A 21950-nucleotide genomic window follows, 5' to 3' on the forward strand; every position below is an offset into this window, starting at 1 on the left:
GGAAAACGGTGGGGAGATGACAGACATTTAGTTTCAAAAAAAAAAAAATTCAACGGCTTGCACGTGTGCACTTGAAAATACAATAGAGGAAAAAAATCCTTTATTTGAGGTAGGTGAGCGAATGGTGCCGTTCTTCTGAACAAGCGTAATGCTTTCAGTTAATTCGTACGAGTCGAGTCTGAGAACATCTTTTCCTGTCAAACTTGAAGCCAACCATAACGTTTTCAATGGCATTGAAAGATACAATGCTAACAAAAAGTTGCAGCACTCAACTGCACACCTGTCTTGTAGGTAAGGGACAGGCTGGTTGGTATTTAATGCCGTGTCAACAACGGAGGCAGCATATGCGCCATTGGGTGGTTTTGAAGGCAGTCAGTAGGTGGCGTGGCATCATCCTCGGTCCACACAACCCACGCCTATGTCTCGGTCAGCTCGAAGACTCCTCCCTGCAAAGCTCCATCTCAACCTTACGACTGTAGACTTAGGCAACTTTTTCACCATGCCCCGTCGACGCCGTAGGTCATATCCCTGATGGTGTTACCTGTGGACAGACGCCGGCCTCCTGGACCATAGCACCAGCCGACTGTTTGGGCGTTGGCCACCCAGCTAGAGGATAGCATCCAACCTGGTTCCAAGGGCATTTCCTTCGGCCCCCTCTCAATCAAGCCCATGCCTTTTTCGCTTGTTGTGAAGAGTTGCGACCTCACTGCTGCTGAATCACGCCCGCCCCTGGGTAGCCGAAGCACCCCGAGATAAACACCCTAAGCTCAAGTTTCCCACCGTCAGATGTATTCCTGTCACCTCTCAGATCGCAAATGCCGTTTCGGGTGGGTGTGTTTAATTATTAGGGCTTTATTATTATTAACCCTACCAGTCCAGTGAAGAGAATGTTTGTAGCAGCTTACATGACTTACAGCACAAGCTGTCCATTGTGCAGAAAGTTCCCGCTGTCACTTTAAAATAAATCTTCCTTTCGCTAGAACCCCTGCCCTATCATCTAGCCTTATCGCCTCTAAAAAGAACGATTTCCGTTAGTGAAACAATGCGCCGTTGTGCACAGAATGTCTGAATTTGGGGTCCACTTTCAAAGGTCGCCAACGGCAAGTTCTTTTCGTTGCGGGAATAGCATTGGTGGTGAAACACAAGGCCTCTACACAGTTTCTTTGATCACGCGCAGGTTCTCGGAGAAAGGCCCGAAATCCATGGTGCATTTGTTCCGGCCGGTCACACAGCGGCACTATGACCCTGGTGGGGTCATAACCGGATAATGGCGGAAAGGGGGAGGTATGATGTCAGACTGTTCATTGTTCTACGGGTATGCACTGTCGAGTGAGCTTTCGCAGGCGTACCAAGGGCAGCGCCTAATTTCGAAACAAGTCCCTGACGCATACGTCTACTGCGTACATCATTAAGATTTCTGCGTGAACTCTACTGGTATTATGGTATTACTACAGAGTAGGGCACCTAAAAGTAGCCCACATCGTCCAAGCATATTAAAGCAGGAGGGTTTCTGTATATCTTGTCTTTGTTTTTTTACTATGCTTAATTTATTTCAGGTCATTCGTTCATTTTTTTTTTTGGTAGTATATAGACCAACATGAATGCACGCACATACAAATAACAACGAGAAACTGGTGCGTTAATAACCAATCGCTTAAATCATCAAGCTCAAAAGATCAATATAAACTGGCAGAGCACAAAACCCTCTCACACGCTGCTTACACTAGGAACAAGTTGGTGTGAGAAGTGCGGGGGATGGAGGAGAAGAGCTGAAGCAGTGATGATGTGTAAAGTCTCCGCCCTGTGGGCGTATTTTCAGGCAACATCCATGGACCGTTAGCATACTCAGCACCTGGTGCTTTACAACAGCATCAAAGCATTTTCCCGTCGCAAGCACAACTTTTAATCCTTGCACACACGTTACCTACATAATACCAACAATGCTGCTAACCTTTCATGTAACACAAGGGGCCAAATGTGGTGGCTTTCCATTTCATGTCCCCATCTCTTTTAGCATCTACCTGACCCTTCCTGCAATGTCTTCTAAGATACTGCACCAACTGATCATTCTGTCCCCACAGTATCTCACTATGTCCTGCTTTCTCCCAGATTTCAATAAAGAACACAGCCATTTCATTACACATATCCAATGCTACATGCTTAATTATTCTGGGTACACAATGTTTTGCTGGAACTCTAAGCCAGAAAGTCAAAGCTTTTAGAGACATTAATTCTGTCATCATAGATGCGGCAAACAAATCTGAAAGCTATATCAGTGTGTAAGGACTGCTAGTGTTTGCTCAGATAAATAGCAGCACTATACCAGACCTGTCCTGTCTCCTACCAATGGACGTGGTACCAGCCAATACGCTGGCTATAAACCCAGCCAGCACAGGACATGGGTGGAAAAAATTCTTAAAAACAAAACATAACAAAGAACGTGCTCCCCCCCACACACATGCTTTCCGAAAAAAAAAAAAAATGTCCAACAGATTCAGGATAAAGGATTTACGCCTGTCACCAAGATTTTGCCATGGAACACTTCATTCATGCTCAACTGCAACATTACAAAAACTGCCATCACTTGGCTAATCATGCCAACCCCCAAAAGATGTACAAAAGGGAGATAAGAAAAATTGTCCAATGCCACTCGCATTGCATTCAATTCGAAGCCTAAATGACAGACCAATGTTTTCACGGTGCTTCCACTCAAATGTAAAGATGGCAATGATCACAAAATATTCCTCTCTGAAATACATGTGCATGGAAATAGCCACCATCCAGTCTTCAGCTAGTATCCATCGAGATGATGTCAGAGGAGTTGCTCAAGGCGTCTCTCTGGATGCTGTCAAACATTGCTGTCAGCTCAACACTGGCTTTGATTTGTGTCAAGAAGTCATTCATCTGAGGGCTCTTGTCTGCAACAAATTGCACCAACCACCACTTGAGATAATTTTCCCAGATTTTAGTAAACTACCACCTGCTGTTATTTAGCTGTCATTATTATGCTGCTTCAAAGAAATAAACACATAACTTGAAGAGTTAAGCGAGGGTGGTGATCATCAATTATTTTGCGATGTGCGATTAAGCCAGTCTATGGAAATCGTAGAAAGCAAGAAGAGTTCAACTGCGAAGTTAAAAACAGGTTTGAAACACTGGAGGGACTCCTGGAAGAAACAGTGGCCAACCACTGGACAGAATTACAAGATGTGGAAGACTGCCTGCACACATGTTCTGGGGAAAAAAGGAAAACAGCTCAAGGAATGGCTGACTTTAGGGACCTGGAAATAGAGGAAAGGAAAGAGCTGAAGCAGAAGATCATAATAGGATCAAGAAGAAGAAGAAGCAAAAATGATTCTTCATGGCTCTGGACTTACCAGCATCTGGAATACTAAGCAGTGCTGCCACTGCTCGCAGTGCTGATCGCTTGAGTTCATCTTGCTTCTCAAACTCCTGTTTGACAGAGTGTGCCTTGACTTTGGTGGTACAAGTAGCTCTTAAAGGCTCTACCAGGCGATCGAGACCTGAAAATGGCGTGGAGCAAGAATTTTTTAGAAGTGACACATTCATACTGTGTATCATTGTGCAAGGCAGAAATAAATATCGGAAAAAAATACTGTCACATTCTGGACGTATACAGTAAGTTAAAAAGTGTGATTATCTTTCTTTAAGTTTCATATTTGTATGTTTGCAGATTTTGGAAGTAGTTTAGATTTTGCAAGACATTGGCAATGCTGAATGGATAAAAGGGCACACATGAAACACATGTTCAAAAGATTTAACCCATCTCCAAAACACACACATGCATGCGCACGCAAACACATACACTTACGTTGCAGTACGGCACTGGGACACAAGTGTGCCAAGCGTACCAGCATGAGATATGTTAACATTTTGATGTCATAGTGGTCTTTTAGACCATCTTCCACATGCTGAAGAAACTCGAACACATCCAGTCGATCAAGGCAAGAATCCAGCAGAGTGTACATGCATTCAAATGCAGCCTGAGCAAAAGAACAAGCAGAAAAACCAGTCTTCAGAAAAGACAAAAAATATGTGCTCAAGTAAATGTGAATGTGTCTATATACATATGTGCAATTCGAGACAGTGTGTGTGTTTTATGCAAATGTATAAGCATGTATGAGTGTGGTACCACTTGCAGGTGTGTGTGAAAATTTAAAGCTAGATGAAAATTTAAATCACTTGACATTTAAGACAACTGAATCTTCATCTTAAAAACTGGGCAGAAAATAAAATTTTCAAGTAAAAATTAATGCTACACTGCTTTCAGGATAGTTCTATATACTTTTTATATCACTGCATTTTCTTTACTCACAATGACTGTTCTGAAAAGCTCAAAACCCATCTCTAAATACTTTTCTGGCAAAAATGTTCAGATGCCCAGTCATCTTAAGTCTAAAGATGAACAGCCATATATACCTTCCTAATGTCAAGGCCATCGTCCAGTGTGTGCTTGAAGGGTCCCATTTCAACTTCTCGTATTAGCTCCTTCTGCAAGTAACACACATCTGAAATTAGCCTCAGAATACTCTGGTCACTGATAGCAAAATCTTTTTTTTTTCCCTGTCATCATATGGCATTGCTTTTAATGTCACAAACTACTGCATATCAACACAACTTAAGGAAACAATACTCAAATGCTAGTGGTTTGCAGAATGGATAAGGACCACTCAAGTGGGAAATGAATGCGTACAAATTCACTACACCAAATAAGCCACCTTCACTCACTGACACTCACATGCATGCACACGAACACACGAACGCACACACACACACACGCAGTCCCATACATCCATACATTAAGTGATGTTTATCCAAGAAATCTAACATCTATGCATGTCACATACCCTAACTTTTGTTTCGTTATATAAGTGTGGCAAGACCGAGTCTAGCAGGTCACGTATGAGGCTTGGCTTGTTGTGGGCGGCAGAGTTGAAAGTCACAAGGGCAACTCTGCGTACATTGAGGTCTGGGTCTTGCAAGGTTTTCAAAAAGTCGCCAATGCAAGTCTTCAGCAAGGGATCCACTGCTTGGGGCTGCAGATAGATAGATTGTGATGCTCAAAACAGACACAGTAGCATTTTTTTTTTTTCTGGCACACGTCATATTTTCTGAAATTCCTGTTTATATAGATCATTTTCATTTTAAGGAGAAAGGGTTACAGTTTTACAAACAGCTTGCAGCTTGCTCAGACATGGACTGCATGTCCTGCATGTTTCTAGTTGCAAAGATCCAAAACTGTTGAAATGCCGGTCAGGGGAGGAAAGACAAAAGAATAAGTGGCATGCCTGGTCCGATATGGTAAATTTGATGGCTGTTACAACTGTTGAACGAGTGAGGGGTGACTCATCCGACAGGTGCTGCTGCAGATTGCGAAGAAGTGTTGCAGGATCAATAAGAGTCAGCTTGCCTAGGCACTCAGCAACAACATTTCGTGTACCTTCCTCTGGACATTCACAGTTATGAAAAAGCATATTCCTGCAACATAAGAATCAAAACAGCACCGCTCTCCTATTATTCTTCATTAGTGGATTTGAAGAATTTCACCAACTAATGTCAAACACTAATGATAAAACTTTTCTTTGATCTGTTACTAAATTTGGATTAGCCTATGACCATTACTTTCAGGTTTGTTATAATCTAGCCACAATGTTGTTTAAGAGTGTGATGCTGTGCTATATAAGCATATTACTGCTGCTATACTTCTAGTTTTATGAGTGTAAAAATCAAAGAAAATTCATGTTGAAATGCTTAAAAACACTAGTCAGCTCATCCAGACCACAGAAAATATAGCTGCGTAAAGCAGGGCTATTTACAAGTCCCCAGAATAAGTGCACTATTCAAATTAAACAGTACATCAAGTAAAAAACAGCCTAATATGCAAAGGTCATAAAAATTAAAGAGGAAGGGGAAAGTTTTCCCATTTTCTTGCATAAATCCATCTAACTTACCAGATAGTCTGAATGTAGGACTTGAGGATTTCCACCCCTGTTAGTGAACTTGACTCACAACTGATAATCTACCAAATAAAATTCAGAACCATAAATTAAAAAGTAATTTAATTCATAATGTTGCAGTATTGACTGAAAAATATTAACTGTAATTTTATCATTTTTTTTAAAGTTTACTTGTCTTAGGAAAAAGTTTTCTTATCTAAGGATGACTAAAAAGCTGCTTTGACAGTAATAACACAAAAAGAGAAGTGATAAAAAGAAATTCACTTTCATGTTGCTATATGCTAGCTCTGCATATCAATTCACATTGGAAAATTTCTTTCAAAAACAGAATACAGCCTTGCCTCTTTGAGTGAGTGAAGCAGAAGATACTGTCGCTTAGGCTGGTTTTCCACTTCCTGTAAGACAAATGGGAGGAACTTTGGCAAGTTGCCCACACTCACATTGCCTGAAACCGAAATCAGTATTGCGTACATTTAGTCTCAATAAAATCAAGTAATACTACTTAAAAGAAATATGCATTGTACCAAATGGTGGGAATATTGCAAAGAGATCAGTTTCATCAAGCAATGACATAAAAAAATTCTAAGAGAAAATGTATGTCGACCTCGTATCTGTCCGCAGAGTCAGCTTGACTCTCTGCAGTCACCAGAAGGCCATGGTGTTATAGGAGACACAAGGGACCGTCACTTGACTTTCAATGTGACAGTGTATCTGGTCTCCTTATTCTTTTTTCTTTCAGTCTTTGTGTGTCTAGTTCTTTGTCCTATATTTTGTTGCCAAGAACTGACATCATGCATCTGATCTTAGACTCGCCATTTCTGGTGACTAGAGCCGGAAAATTCTAAGCTACCCTCTGGAAACATCCCAAAAACAATGCCAAGGTAGGTACCTGCATCCTTCAGCAATATCCCCAGTTACCTCCTAGTCTACTAACAAGGAATAAAAAAAATTATTTAATAGCTTCCATCACCTTTCTTGATCTCTGTGCTTGCCTGTGCCTACACAAATACAGCTGCAGACTGACTGCTGTAAGTTAAATCCTAATAATGGCCAAATACAATCTGCTTGCAAAAATATGATAAAAAAAAACTGAAAGGATTTTAAAACTTAAAATACTAATCTGGAAGCTGCAAAATGATGCCTGATGACCTGAAAATCTTTTATCCCATACCACAATCAAATGAGAGTGAAAGAGAGTTGTTCTGTGTGGGTGTGGTTCATGCTGATCTGTATAATGGATATGATAATGTGATGGTCTGTGCGGGTGTAATTAGTTTGGAGCTTTCCAGACTACTTAATAGTCCCTTAAAACAAATAATATCGTACTATACTGTAAAGAAACCAGCCAATCTAATCTGATGTTCCAGATGTCCATCCATACCTAATGCATATGAAGCAGCTGACTTTACTTCTTCATTTGGTGATGCAAATGACTCCAGAATAACGTTCTGTATTTCTCCATGGCTGCTTAAATCTCTGCATAATAAGAATTAATATTAAAGCACAAAAAGAATTTTCAGTTTTTAGATTACAGATTATTGTTTGTTCAGATCCGAATTGAATGTTTAGTGACCTGTCTGGCCTATAACGTGCAATAAATACTGGATTTGTGCCGAGAGGCAGCAGATCTCTCACTGTGATAAATCAAAGCACAAAGCACATATTTTTTCCCCCCAGAAACAAAACAATCACAAAACAACGGCAATACTTACACATGCTTGCCTATCTCTCCAAGGGCCAATAAGGCAAAAATGACAATAGACTCTGAAGATGCTGGATTCTGGAAATTTAAAACGAAAAAAATTCATTACGATATCTTTGAAAAGAAATTTCAGTAGGCACAAAGAAAAAAAATCAAGCCATATATGACAATATAGATCTTTAAGAACTGATCTGAGGGTCCAAAGCAAAGATCTGGTATTACTCATCAGATGAAAAAAATAGGATGTTGCAATACAATAAAGCCTAACCTTGATGTCGCTGACGAACTGGTTAACCACCTTCACGGCCTCTCCTGTGTTCATGATTGTAAGTGCTGCAACACACTTGGCAATGGAGTGGAATGCCTGTAACATTTAAAGAAAAAATAATCATGAGGTAAAAAAGTTAAATATAACAAACACAAAAATAATAAAATTTCATCACACTGGGCTTTTATTTCATGACACAAAAACTCACTGAATAAAAACACATCTTTGTCATTCCCACAGAGATTGGCAATGTCTTCTATATCCAGATTTTGTCTCGTATAGTGTTTTGCGAGGACATTAAAAATTATAAATGTAATTTACTGCCAAAGTAATCTATGTCACTCTAATGACGAGCTTAAATTTTCTATTCATTCTAAGCTGAACTTCTCCCTCACAGTCCTCACACAGTGGAGTTGATAGAAAAGTAACATTTGCCTCATGGCAGGTTTATTGTGAACTCGGGGTGCTAATGCTCATGACTGAGGTTTGGCCTTGAACAGCTCACACTATTAACAAATCCGTAACAATCTTCAATGTCTTACCTGTTTGTGAACTGAGAAAGAGGGTCCTGTAGGCTGCTGCATGGGTCTTGCATTGTAGATAGGCGTCAGGAACATCTGCAAAAGAGGCAGGTGTTTCCCAGGTAACTCACAAGAGCATGACACTGTTCTGAATCTAGAGCTGTGCTCTTACCACAAAGCATACATAAATATGTAACAAAACAAAACGTGTATTCAATCTCAGCCACATAAGTATCCCTATTATTTCACCAAAACTAAATTGCATGCACCTTTTCTACCCTTACATACACATGCAAAACTGTCTTAAAAAGCTGCTTTGAAAGTTGTCTTGAGTTTTAACAAAAACTATGTCCCTCCCACCCTCCAAACTAACGACAGCCCATGTAGTAAAACAGTTGTTCACAGGAGTCCAGCTGCCACCAAGCTTTCAACTTGTCAGTGAATGCAAATTTTAAATAACCACCTGAAGGAGGTCCCGAAAACCCAGCTTGGGCAGGTCAAGTCTGACAATAGCCTGCACAAACTCCAGCAGTGCCTGGAGAGCGCCACCTTGAAGCAAAGGTGACTGCACCAGCAATAGTATCATGGGCATGACGTCTGCATGCAGGTTACTCATGCTGCTTTTGCTGACAGCACACAATGATGTCAGCAGGTTCATGGTCAGCTGCCAACCAGTCAAAACAAAAAAATAAATGTAACAGTGGTGCTGCAACAGTTTTTATTAAGGTATTTTTATGACACTCACATAATCTCAACCTTTTACAACATATTTACAAGTTTTAAATTAAATAGCAAAAATGCACAATACTACTTACTTGTGAGACATGAAGATCGTTTTCACTAATAAGAGGAGGCATCTCTTTCATAATGTCACTAATCATTGCCTTCGTCAACCCTGATCCTATCAAAATAGGAACAAAATAAAATTCATTAGTTTCCATTAAGCATCCAATGCATGTAGCAGAAATGGACAAGAAAAAAAAAAAGTTGCTCACAACTCAATTTCTTAGTAACAGAACTTTCTTAAAACTTGAGAAACCTCAATTATCATGCCAGGAAAGAAAAAGGAGGGAGAACAAGCCCACAAAAAGAAACTAAAGAAAGAAGCAGCATACTGAGGACAGTTCAAAGAAAAGAGGAACTAGATGAGGTAAAAGAAAAGAGAAGAAAAGTAGAGGGCAAGGAAGACAAAGCAATGACTGCAATCAAACTTACCATAGTTCTGGACAAGCACATCAAGGCACTGTAATGTAGACAACTTGAGGGCTCGCTGATTCTTCCTTAAGAATGATGCTAGAATGGGCACTCCTTCTGTCTATAAATTCAATTATCCACTGTAGCCATTGATAAACATCTTTTTTTAAAAAGAAAATTTTCCTTCAAAATTAATAATAGTTTTGGGACTGAACTTAAGCTCTCTAATCTTACCTTAAAATGCCCATTGGTATTGGTAAATGCCAAGAGAGGGAAAAAAGCACATGAAGAAAAAAAAAGCACTTAAAATTATAAAACCACAAATTTAACTTTTTCTAATTTTTAGATTTGTCTTGCAAGAAAATAATCAGAAAGATAAATTCACAAAGTATGTAAGATCCCCAAAACCCTAATACATGTCCCTTGTTTATACCAAACAAAAACAACAAAAAAGCTGCACCACTCACCAGAATTGGCTTGATGTCAATATTTAAAGGAGAGCTGTAACAAGCCCAAGCAATAAAAAAAATCAACCTCATTTGTTTTTTTTTATGTAGTAGATGAGAGGGGGGAGGGGTAATATAATGTTCTAAAATTAACATTCTTAGCATGATTGGCCCCAATCATGGTTTTGCCAGCAGAGCGCTTTGAGCCACAAACGTGGCTCTGTTTATTTGACCCAAGAAAAGCTCTCCTGTTGGTTGATACAGTAAAAAAAAAAAATACTTATCAGAAAGTTTGTTTCTATTCTCAGGTCATATTCCTGCAGTTTTGGAGACATTTTCAATCGATTCTGAGCAATTTTGGGATTTTTTTCCCCTTGAAAAGAATGTGTAGCTCATTGAGTGATTTCCCCGAGAATGACTTTGTTGGTGACGCTAGCGAAAAATATGGTGTTGAAAATGACTATGCTAATGATTTTAACATATATGAGCCTGTCTGTTTTCTTCTAATTAATGGAGAATGGTCTTTGCCAATTATTTTGATGAAGGCAGGTAGCCCATATAGATGCATTGGTTTTTATTTTCTTTTAATGGTAAACTGAATTTTCTTGGAATACTGCTTTCATCAGAGTGAAAGTAGAAAATTTTCGTTACTTTTATTGCAAACTTCAAGTTTTCTCTTTCCCAAAATTGTATTGTTTCTTGGTCTAATGCTTACATGAGAGCAGCAACAATAAAAACAAACATCACCCACTGTCATCTTCAATTAAACACCATTGCTTTAGTACGTACTTATACTTTTATGCAGTGCTAAGAGGGTTGAAAAAGCTACCACTTAAGTTTCCCCTAAAACAGAGCTGGGAAAAAAGCCCAAGAATAACAAAATCTGGCTACAAAATGAACATCATTTGTCTTATGTAGGAGATTGTATCATATCTCTTAAAACCATTTATAACTGTACAGATTATGAAGTTTTAAATATGATTTTGATCACAAATGATGACTAAAAAGGTACTTGCAGCATTAACTTAAACCAACTCTAAAATCAATACTTGTTCTTCCACCAAACACTTTCTACATTTTGATACCTGACTGACTGCAATATTTTGAGCTTATAAAATTTAAATCATTAGCATCTAGCGTCCAGCAGAAATTCATCCCTTTTTTTAATCGTTTAAGTACCTGGCAACAAGGGTGAGAGCTTTCACAGTTGTCAAGCGAGTGATTTCATTTTTCAGCCTCTCCAAAAACAATGGAAGGCACTCAGAAAGTTCCACTGACAAACAGTCCCCTAGGTTACTGACAATCTGTCCCCTGTTTCCCGCAGAGAAGGAGAGAGAAAAAAGTGATAGTTAATGTATCTTGCAGCACTTCTGCGCTACAGATGATAATAAAATTTGTAAGAGCACATTTCCATATGTGGAGGTGAGCATAATGCACTATAGACTACAAACGAACTGATAGTTAACCATACAACAAAGAAACATAAACATCAAGCAGATGACATCATGGCAAACATATACGACAATGAAAACAAATTCCTGTAGAAAATAATTAAACATTCACCAAACAAAATATCTGCAATTAAAGCACTTTACATTGCATTTACAAATACATATCGTTTATTATTTTTAAACCAATTAAATAAAACCATACTTGTTTTGCACCTGATTTCAGAAACAATAAAATTTTGTTCTTCCTATACTCACTTTTTTAAAACCAACACAAGTATTATATACACACTTACATGCATGAAATAGCCCGCTCTTTGACCTCCTGGTCTATGTCAGCTGCTTTCAAGCGCATAAGAGTACAGCTATAAAGATCTTTGACATATGGCTTGTAGTCAAATTTGACGCCAGGCATGTCTGTAGCAAGATAAACATTCTGTTGCTATAAACCACTGTATCCTGGCCCATCTGCTATGCATTCTGCCAGATAAATCTAACCAATTTGTTTGCAAAACATCTTAAATGCCTTTTGGACCCTCAAGCAATTCCTAAGGCAGACAAGGCATTAATAGTATAGTTGATTTATTTGTTCTATTATTCTGTGTATTTTGTTATACATATATCAATAGAGTCTGGTAAGAATGTTGAAATAGCAGTTTCGTGTAAAGCTAACCAGTAGTTCGCATGGAAACTATCCAAAATGGCTACCAGTTAATAAAATTCAAACTTCAATAACATCAAAACTATGCTACAAAATAATACAAGTCTGATGGTCAGTATTTCTTGATTTTTGGTAGTGGTGTACATGACACATTATTTGAATTCATTAATACCACTGTCAAAGTCTTACAAACAAAAGTTATATCACCATACTACTATATTAATAAAAAAAATTACATCCTAAGGCATTCTTAGCAAAGCAAGTGTATTTTGAGCAACAGAAAGTAGTGTGAATATCTCAAATTTCCACAACTGTAATCTTTGTCAAAATATATTATGTCCACCCCATTAGTTATAGCAACAGTCAAAATAATAATTAAAAAAGCTGTATTCATGTCCAGCAAATTTGTACAGATTTTGAAATACCTGTTTTCTCTTTCCCTCAACATCAGATACTATTTAAGCATATGTGCAACATACAACATGTACAAATTGACAGCTAACCATCATTTCCTCTAGTTTCATTCCATGTAACTACAAAAGCTAAACTACAGCAAACAGCAGTTTACAAACCATACACACATGAAGTAAGCAGAGTACAACATACCTAGAGGTCTCAGAACTTTAACCAGTTGCTGTGTGACCAACAACGCCTCTGATGTGATTTTGTAAAACGGATCACCAACAGCATTCACAATAGGCTGAAATTGAAGTCACTGCTAACATCAAATGTGTGTAGTCCAATCATTTATGCATGCAAAGAACTTTTGGCCCACCAATGCCAGTCGCTCAAGATTTTTACGATCTTTATTTCACCTCCTCTTTCTTAGCTTATCAATGCGCAACCCTTGTAATATGAATGCATCCTCTATTTCTGCTAAAAATTTACTGGAGGGTTGATACTTAACCAATACCACACAATGCAATGTGAAAGTCACATTAAGAACATTCAGTAATCAACATTTAAAGCAAATTCATCTTCCTTTAAAATAAAATACACTCACCGGCACCAGAATTTTCATATGAGGGTGGAAAACCGTGGGATTGTGATGAACTAGCAAAGTGTTGAGGAAAGAGAGAGTGTCGATCTTCATGTTTGAGCTTGAATTTTTGTCACTGTACAAATATGACATTACATGACAAATAGAGTGAAATGCATACAGAAAATTAAAAACATGAGCACGGTAGTTGACTGCTATAATATTTTTAGGCTTATTATTTATGGTGAATAAAAGAATACACACAACTATCAACATCCATGCATTAACAGATGCCCTAACAAAAGACACATCTTTTCTACTTTTAAATAGATTAAATCTTTATGAAATGCTAACAGATTTGACATAACACTTTAACAAGACCAAAACTTCCCATAAAACACCAATCACCAATATAAATAATGTGAATAAAATCCTTCAAAACCAACCCAAGAGAGTACTGGATCCCTGGCACGAGGGCACTAAAGTGGTCTGCAAGGGCTCCTGGCAGCACCAGCACCAGCTCTGTCAGGAGGCTGAAGCAACCTTGTCGAGTCTTGATGCTCTTCTCTCTGAGCTGTTTGTGGATAGCCCTCACGATGTCTCCTATTTGGGACTGCAGCATCAAGACTGGCCTTAAATGAGAACACAGCAGACTTCAGAAAATGTTCTGTGTGATAAATTGCCAACACTTTACATGCTGGTGCTCCACGACTCATTGCTAATACCTATTCAGGTCATGTTGCTTACAATGTTAGGATTATGGATGCTTCTAAAGCCTACAGTATGCAGGTTTCTATGATCATGTATGCAATTCTTAATCCTTGTGTCCATGGCATCTGTGCATCTGAAGCAAACTTCCAAGACATGCCTCCATCCTCAGTGAAGTTTCACCTTTGACTATCATCAGCTATGAAGGTTTAGCAAGGCTTTATTATATTGCATATATGCTGATGGCATTCATCCTATTTTCATACACTTGCAGGGCTCACAATCAACTCTTCACTTTGAGACCAGCTGTGTTTTCTTTTTGTACAGCACTTCAAGCCTGCCTTTGACACTGGGCTAAAATGCTATATAAATCAACCTTATTATTATTAAGGCTGCAATTCCAAAAACCACATACATATATATTACAAATTTTAATGAAGATGTACATGTATTTGTTAATTGTTAACAGCACAAGGGTTGGCATACTTAATATGAAATATTAACATTTAAACCGGTGACCTTAACCAAATTAGTACACTTTATAACCAACTGTTATTAAAATATATGTCAGGTGGTTTTACACATGAGTGCTAGTGCAGTCATGGTGAAGACACTCACCCATCTTCTGCATCCATAGCATCAGAAGAGGAAGTAGCTACAGGTCGCGTTTGTCTCAGAAGAGAGATGTAGGCATGGAATATGTCATTCTTTACATTTTCTTCTCGTTCTGTATTAAAAATAAAAAAATATATAAAATATGGACAGAAAGAAATTTGTAATACCCTACCCTTCACAGAAATGTCACTTCTTCTAATATCATGTTTTCTTGCTCACCTTTGAACCTAGATATCAGAGCTGGAGAGACAGAGCGATAGAACTCTGCCAGCATCTCGTGCCTGGTGCTGATGACAGCCTCAATACACTTGGCAGCAGCACGACGCACCTTCCATGACATGTCGTCATCGTCACTGTACTCCTCATTGCTATCTCTAACAAAAGTAAAGTATATCAGCAGTCACAGAACCTGTCAAAGTAAGCAGGAAATACCATAAACTTTTATTCTGAACTCATTCTTTCCCTATGGTTTAGGATTTTGTATGTTGCCTTTCCTCAATGTTCTCTTCCTCTTTGTCTTATATCAAATACATGCTTCAAAATTTTTCTATAATTATTACATCTAGGGCTAAATTCCAACAAGTAATGATTGCTAACAGTTACTTCCCCTTTATCAAACTTCTTTCAGAGACTGCATTATCGAAAGCCATAAAACAAAAATGGTAGAATTCAGTCCAGTGTGAAAAGACACCTTTTCTCCCTCAAACAAAATAGGAATAAATAAAATTAATCAACTAAGAAATTGCAACATATACATTACTAAACAGCTGTTTGCTTATGAGCAACCCATGTGGGAAGAATTATGTCATATTTGTGTACTTTCACTCCCCAAAAATTTATAATAGGCATGCACATTCAAAGCACTACCTTAATGCAAATGTATTTGAAGTCTGTCTTGTCGTTACATAAAGCTGCCACACACTAGTTATCAGCAAAAGAACAATTGGAACTTACTCTTCTTCTTCCTCATCAGCTTCAGTGTCCATATCCTCTTCCTCTTCATCGTCATAATTGTAATTAGGGTCATGACAGATATACTTCAAACAAATTTCTGTAATCTGAAAACAATTTTCTGCATTGCACTTATAATCTTAAATAATATTTAAATAAATAGTACTAGTAACATAGTGATTAACTAATGGAACCAACAACAAGAATAATAATTAAATGAGTAAAAGAAAAAGTTTCTCATCATAAACAGTGAGCAAATTCCATTTAAAACATCAGTACAAAAAGGACTTGTTCATCAGAGCCTGTCATACAGATAGTAAACCCTTTTCAACGAGACACAGTTAAACATTTATATTGGTAATAAATTTATTACAAGTCATCTCGCTTTACATAACTGTCCTTTTGATCTGGTCAAACATTTAGACTAGCAATATACAATTTGCATGTTTCACATTTCACCTAGCTTCATTACTGACCTCTGGAATAAATGGTGAAACTTCTTTAGGACAACGTCTAACAAAGGACTCAAATGCCTGCAAACAATACTCCCGCAATTCATCGTCATCATTGCGGCAAAACTTGACCACCAAGGGTACAATACTCTGCAAATGCTCACCAAACCTGTGTCCAGCCTGACGACTGGTGGAGGGAAAAAATACTTGATTAAAATAGTTCACTACAAAAATAAAGTAGCTATGCATCTTTTATGGCCAAATAGTCTCAAAGTCCATGAAGAAAGAATACTCCATATTGTTTTGGAAATAACGAAGAAATAAATATCCAAGCATCTCCATACCAAACATACCTTACAGCCCCAAGACATTGGATATAGGTGCGGGTGGTGGATGTGGATGAGTTTTTGTTCAACTCTGCCAGCAAAAACTCTATGAGCTCTAGAAACAGTGCACTGTTGCAGCTCATGACCAGATGACCTGTACAATTGTAAGAGACTGGCATCAATCATGTCTGACTCACCTAGGCCCCCACCATACTTTCAAATAACAACAACGTAAGGCTTTTAATTTACTTTAAAGCATTCTATATTAAACACACATGTATCTCTTTTGAAAAAAAGGCTACTGCTTGTAATGATATAAATTTCACAGTATTTTTATTTATTTACCAATATTATCTAATAAATTTTAATGCATTCCCGTTTTGGGGAATCATTTTCAGCTTCACACAATTTAAAAAGACTTGTATTTAAAAACTCTCCCTCCAGCCCAAATAATTTAATCTGGAAAGGCTTCAAACACACAACAGAGAAGCAAAGATCTCACCAATGGCAATGATAGCCCGTTTACGGACAGCCAGGCGAGGAGATGCCAGCTGCGGAAGAAGGGCCTGACGTATGGAGCTGTGGAAGCTCACCAGTAAACCTGCAATGTTGAAACTAGACAATATTCTTACAGAAATCACACACTTTCCATAATCATCCTTTCAGCCATGTATGCTTGTATGCGTGTGTCTGATGCAGTAATGCTGAGTCAACATGTCTGAAGACACAATATAACAATTCGCAAAGGTCACTGTAAAATGAAGCAATCTCAGAAACGAACAAAGTCTTAGAAACAATTTTAGTTCCAAACAAAGCACACAGTTGTGAAGCAAAAGACATCAGTGATTCAGATTTCATGGATTTGGTGAACAACCGTCAGGGAGAATTTACAAAAAAGGAAGAAATGGTTGTTGAGCTTAAGGCTAATGAAAACTGTTCATAACTGTACACTCTGAAATTTAATTGTAGTCTTTATTAGTTTTCCTACCACCATTACTTCTTTTTTTTTTAAATGCTTAAATTAAATGTGTAAATGAGTATTCGAGTTAATGAAATCTTACACACCGTGCATTTTTATAAGATCATATTTACTAAGCTTTTGGAGTTTGTTTTTTTTTTAATATAGCATCCACTTTAAGCAAGCTGTTTACAACATATAGTGAGGTCTTCGTGAATTGGAATGCACAAGGCAGTTTTTGAAGTTGTCTTTATACAGATGTTTATATGTTTGCTTTTGTTTCTATGAAACTTCAGACTCCTAATATGCTTGTATGTGCGATCAATCTCAAAATTCTTTGCAGACCACTTACCACCAAAACGACTCAGCAGGTCCCCAAGGATGTCTAATGCTTCCAGTTGAACGGAAACGTCCTCTTGCTGCCACACAAATATGCAGAGCTTACAGTGATTGCCAATGACAATCATATTTTAACCACTGTAAAACCCAGTGTTAATAGTCCATATGCATTGCTGTGACACAGGTTAAGCCTCCATTAAAGTGCACTACATTGCTCATTAGTGTAGCAGTTCTGAGCTTTACAGTCACTTCATGTTCTATTCCCAGCCTCTCCTCTTGTTTTTCATTGAGGTAACTTAAAATTTCAAATTTAATAATGGAAAAATACCCTGAAGAGGATTGCATCCATCAAACATTTTACTATTTACAAAAGCACTCCTTCAATGGTGGTGAAATTGTTTTATTATTATCCATAAAACCACACAAAGTGGGAATGTATAAACATTTCTTTCTATGATATAATCATCTGACATTACCTTAGCAATTGCACTTGTTAGTCGACCAGTTATCTTCTTACAAATGCTGGCAGCCAGTGCTGTTGACGAAGGTGGCAGCTCACTAATCACTGTCTTCAGGCCTGCAATATGGCAAAATCATGACATCATCCAAAATGTACAAAGTCTGTAGATACAAGGATAGCAAAGTGCACATCTAGTTTCAAGACTCTTCTTTAAAAACACTATCCTGAGAGACAAAAAAAAAAAACTTTGTATTATATATACCAATACAGTTTAACCAAATTAAATGATTCTCAAATATGAATAATGAACTTGCTTCCCTTTTTTTTCAATACATCATGTTTTTATTTTGGTATTATATGGCTGTGAAATCTGTATTTTACAGCTTTGATGCCATCAGGGATTCTTACCAATGCTGGAAATATCACGAAGTTGCTCCTTGTCAGACAGCATGTTGCTGCATAAAGTATCCACAATGACTTCCACCTGAAATTCTTTCACCTTGTTCACTAAAGGGCCCAAGCTGTAAAATCACCAATAATAATGTAGTTCTGCAATTCACACTATTATTTTGATATTTATTTTTACTTTGTGGAGCACAGCCCGAAAAGCAGAAAGACTAAGCTGCAATAATCTTGTTTAACATATAGGACTAGTTACAAATAGCACAAAATGTCTGCCTTCTTAGCTCTTAGACTCTGAGCCAAGTTTAATTTCCTGACCTATGATTCTCAGTCGAATTCACAGCCATTATATTTTAATATTTATCCTACCATAGTCCTAACTTTCACGCCTAATACTCTTTTAAAGCAACAAACTACTTATCTACAATCAACGTGCTTTTGAAATGCCTCTATGGATTCCTATCCTAAATGACTTGCTAATGAAAAAATGCCCCCACACCCACTTAACAATAAAAAATCCTGCAGCCTCACAATTTTGATCATGACTGTAAGCCTTTATTTTGAAAAGACCAGAAGCAATGACATAACCATGGAAACAAAAATACCAACATGGCACTTAATGAGTTTAATGAGTTAGAAAATGACTGCTTTTGACCCATATCCATGTCCTTTTGATGGCAAGAATTTCTTGCAGCACATAATAGGAACACAAAGAAAGTTACTGTGGAGGGTGTACTCACCATTTCACTGCGAGGTTCTGCACTTCACCATTTTTGTCCTCCAGCAACTTCAGTAGCATTTTCACCACCTGCAAAAGTACACCTTCATACAAACCCAAATCTTCAACAATGCCTCCCAAAAAGTTTTTTTTTTTAAAGTCTTCTTTAAATCAAAACTGTAGTTTGTACATGTAAATGTCCAATTATCTATCAGCTTAATAAAATCCATTATTTCACATTTTCAGCCTTGTGTCTGTTATCATCTTAAGCACTTTTTCAGATGACTGTACATTAAAAAAAAAAAAAGGCAATCATTAAATACAGGAAGACACACATTCAAAGTCCAGAAAATATATACTTTAGCACTGCTATTTGTACTTTTATCTAACTGCATGTCTTTTGTACCTTAATAGTAAGAGAAGGATACTGCTGGCTAGCAATGATGACCTAAGCATATATTATTCAAAGATATAAGTTATAAAACAATCTTTAAATATGTACTATTGGGCTGTTGGAAAAGTAATGACATATTTTTCTGCTTTTTAAAGGTCATTCATTTATAATATAAAGAACAAAGATCGATCAACGATCTATTGCCTGTTTTGTTTGATAATCTTTTGTCATATTTTAGTGAGTTTAACCCCTCATTTATAGAACAACCTTTCTTTACTGATTTAGTCTTATCTGAACTGAGCGTTATACCACAAAAGGAGTTTTGAAAAGAGCAAAATAAGTGAAAGTCTGAGGGTAGAAGGTCAAGCGAGCATGGTGAATGTGGTAACACATTCCATCCAAGCTGCAAGCTGCAATATTTCTTTTTATGACTGATCAAACGTGTGTGGCCTCGTGTTGTCAAGATGGAACACAACTCCTTTAGTTTAAATATACACACACATAAATGGGGTCTGAAGGGCTCTTTTCGGGTTGCAGTGTATGGCACTTTGTGGGCTTTGCAGCCTTGCTAAAGGTCTTTGCGAGTTCTGCACACGGCTTACAGGGGGGGGGGGGGGGGGGGGGGGGGGAATTGGTGTTTTACGCCATGTCAGCAGCTAAGGCTATATTACGGCAAGCAGCCAGCCCTGTAAACAGATGCCACGTGCAGAGAAAGATCAGCGTGCCCGAGACGAGAAATGAACTCAGGGCAGCCAACCTTCACTGTATTGGTGAAGGCGCTAACAGTGCTAACCGTTGCGCCACCGGACCGCTCTACGGCTTACAGAGGGCCTTGAATCAAGGTTTCCAACAACAGAAAGTGTTTATATTTTCTCGCAAGGCTGACCCATATTGTATGACTAGTCAATCGGAATGCTTGAATACTGCAGATCCCTTTTACCTCCAAATTGTGAAAATGGTGATGTGGTCGGAAGAAAGGTGTGTACTCACGATTTTGCTTAGGGAAAACTATTCATGCCTGTTCAACACTGCCCATCCTGAGTATATGAACTGGTATATTTCTTTTAAAACACAGAAATATGCACCTAAACCACACCTTTGCACTACCCACCCTCTCACCCCTTGTTTTTCTCTCTCTCTCCGCTTCATCAAGTAATATAACTAATGAAGCCGTACTAGTGCCTGAAAGTATCTAGTCGTCAATGTTGTCTGCCATACTGTTGACAACCCAATGTGCTGTGCAGATGATGTCACCCCTCAACTCACAAGTGGCTTGCTATGCGATAATAGAATGGTGCTGCAAAGCTGCCTTGCATGCAAAATCTTGTACATGCAAACATTGAAAACATTGCAGCGTGAGAATAGGCCTTAACATACCTTTCTTTCACTGTCATCATCCAACTTGATAGAATCTTTCTGCAGTTCTGCCATTAAGTCATTTGTAGCCATAAACCTAAAGTCTTTGTCACTTGAGGTCATCTGAAATTTTAAGAAATGCTTAGAGGTTAGTTCTTCTCTAGCAGTATTTTCCAATTCTTCAAACTTGCTTTATCTTTACATCTTACTACAACATTAAGGAGACATGTGATGATTCACAAATAAAACTTTATTGGTGGTGCTGTATTTGGTCTATAATTTAATCTCCATTAATAATAAGCATGATTAGAAATTTTCAAAAAAAATCTAGCTCTTTCATCTATTACCATTTTTACTTCATAAGATGTACACATGATCACAAAACTACCTTACAAAACTCTCCAGTCTACATGGCGTTTCAAAAGGGTGTGTGAAAGTGGAGGAATCAGAGCTGGAGCCTCGAGGAGTAGGAGAGTGCATGCAAAGTAAAACCATTCCAAAGTTAAAGTGCTCATGTGTTAGATAACTCCATACAGTTTACAGTGTCAAAAAGATTTATTTTAATTGTCATATGGGGGAAAAACTCCTTCAAAAACAAGAACCATGGTATAAGTACTTTTGCAAATCACGGTTCGGAATTTCTGAACACAAAAAAGAAAAACCTGCGTGCGCAATCGAAAATGGGCATACACATAATGTTGCAATATAATAATGTTTTAAATAAATGTTTTCGTTTACAATACGAAGTTACCAAACTATATGGATACATAGTGATGCACTATCCACTAAACTTTAAATGCAACTGAGTCGCATAATCAAGCACGCTATATCACAGAAGTTTTAGGCTCACTTTTTCAAGTAAATTGGCAATGTGATATGACACACTAGCCATTGTTGGTTATCGGCTGCGTACTGTCAACAACGTGACGTTGCCTTTAAAAATATATATATATGGCTTGCTATTTCACCGGTTCATCGGCTTCGTTGAGTCGGAAGTCTTGTACTCCAATGGGCATGCGCAATGCATGAGGAACATACACGCCACCCCGCGTGTAAGGGAGATAACTGTCGTTA

The 21950-nt window shown here is 37.9% G+C and overlaps 1 protein-coding gene and 1 non-coding gene across 2 annotated transcripts; both read right to left on the minus strand.

The window, feature by feature from the left end:
* Window positions 1–1639: 1639 nt before the first annotated feature.
* Window positions 1640–21900, minus strand: LOC112562529 (cullin-associated NEDD8-dissociated protein 1-like). The gene is made up of 33 exons (XM_025235811.1): window positions 21727–21900; window positions 20898–20999; window positions 19149–19216; window positions 18415–18527; window positions 18023–18123; window positions 17560–17626; window positions 16752–16850; window positions 16277–16403; window positions 15948–16110; window positions 15475–15578; window positions 14740–14894; window positions 14524–14632; window positions 13644–13829; window positions 13222–13333; window positions 12825–12918; window positions 11854–11974; window positions 11289–11420; window positions 10131–10164; window positions 9685–9784; window positions 9285–9370; window positions 8933–9133; window positions 8491–8565; window positions 7949–8044; window positions 7691–7758; window positions 7360–7454; window positions 6320–6423; window positions 5973–6040; window positions 5310–5499; window positions 4869–5057; window positions 4441–4512; window positions 3833–4004; window positions 3378–3524; window positions 1640–2918 (listed from the first exon to the last, which is right to left on the minus strand). Exons 1-33 carry the CDS (start codon window positions 21766–21768, stop codon window positions 2788–2790), a joined length of 3723 nt encoding a protein of 1240 aa, XP_025091596.1. The 5' UTR covers window positions 21769–21900; the 3' UTR covers window positions 1640–2787.
* Window positions 6573–6699, minus strand: LOC112563396. The gene has a single exon (XR_003099029.1).
* Window positions 21901–21950: the final 50 nt, after the last annotated feature.

This window comes from Pomacea canaliculata, linkage group LG4 (assembly GCF_003073045.1).
Source record: "Pomacea canaliculata isolate SZHN2017 linkage group LG4, ASM307304v1, whole genome shotgun sequence".
Lineage (NCBI taxonomy): Eukaryota > Metazoa > Mollusca > Gastropoda > Architaenioglossa > Ampullariidae > Pomacea > Pomacea canaliculata.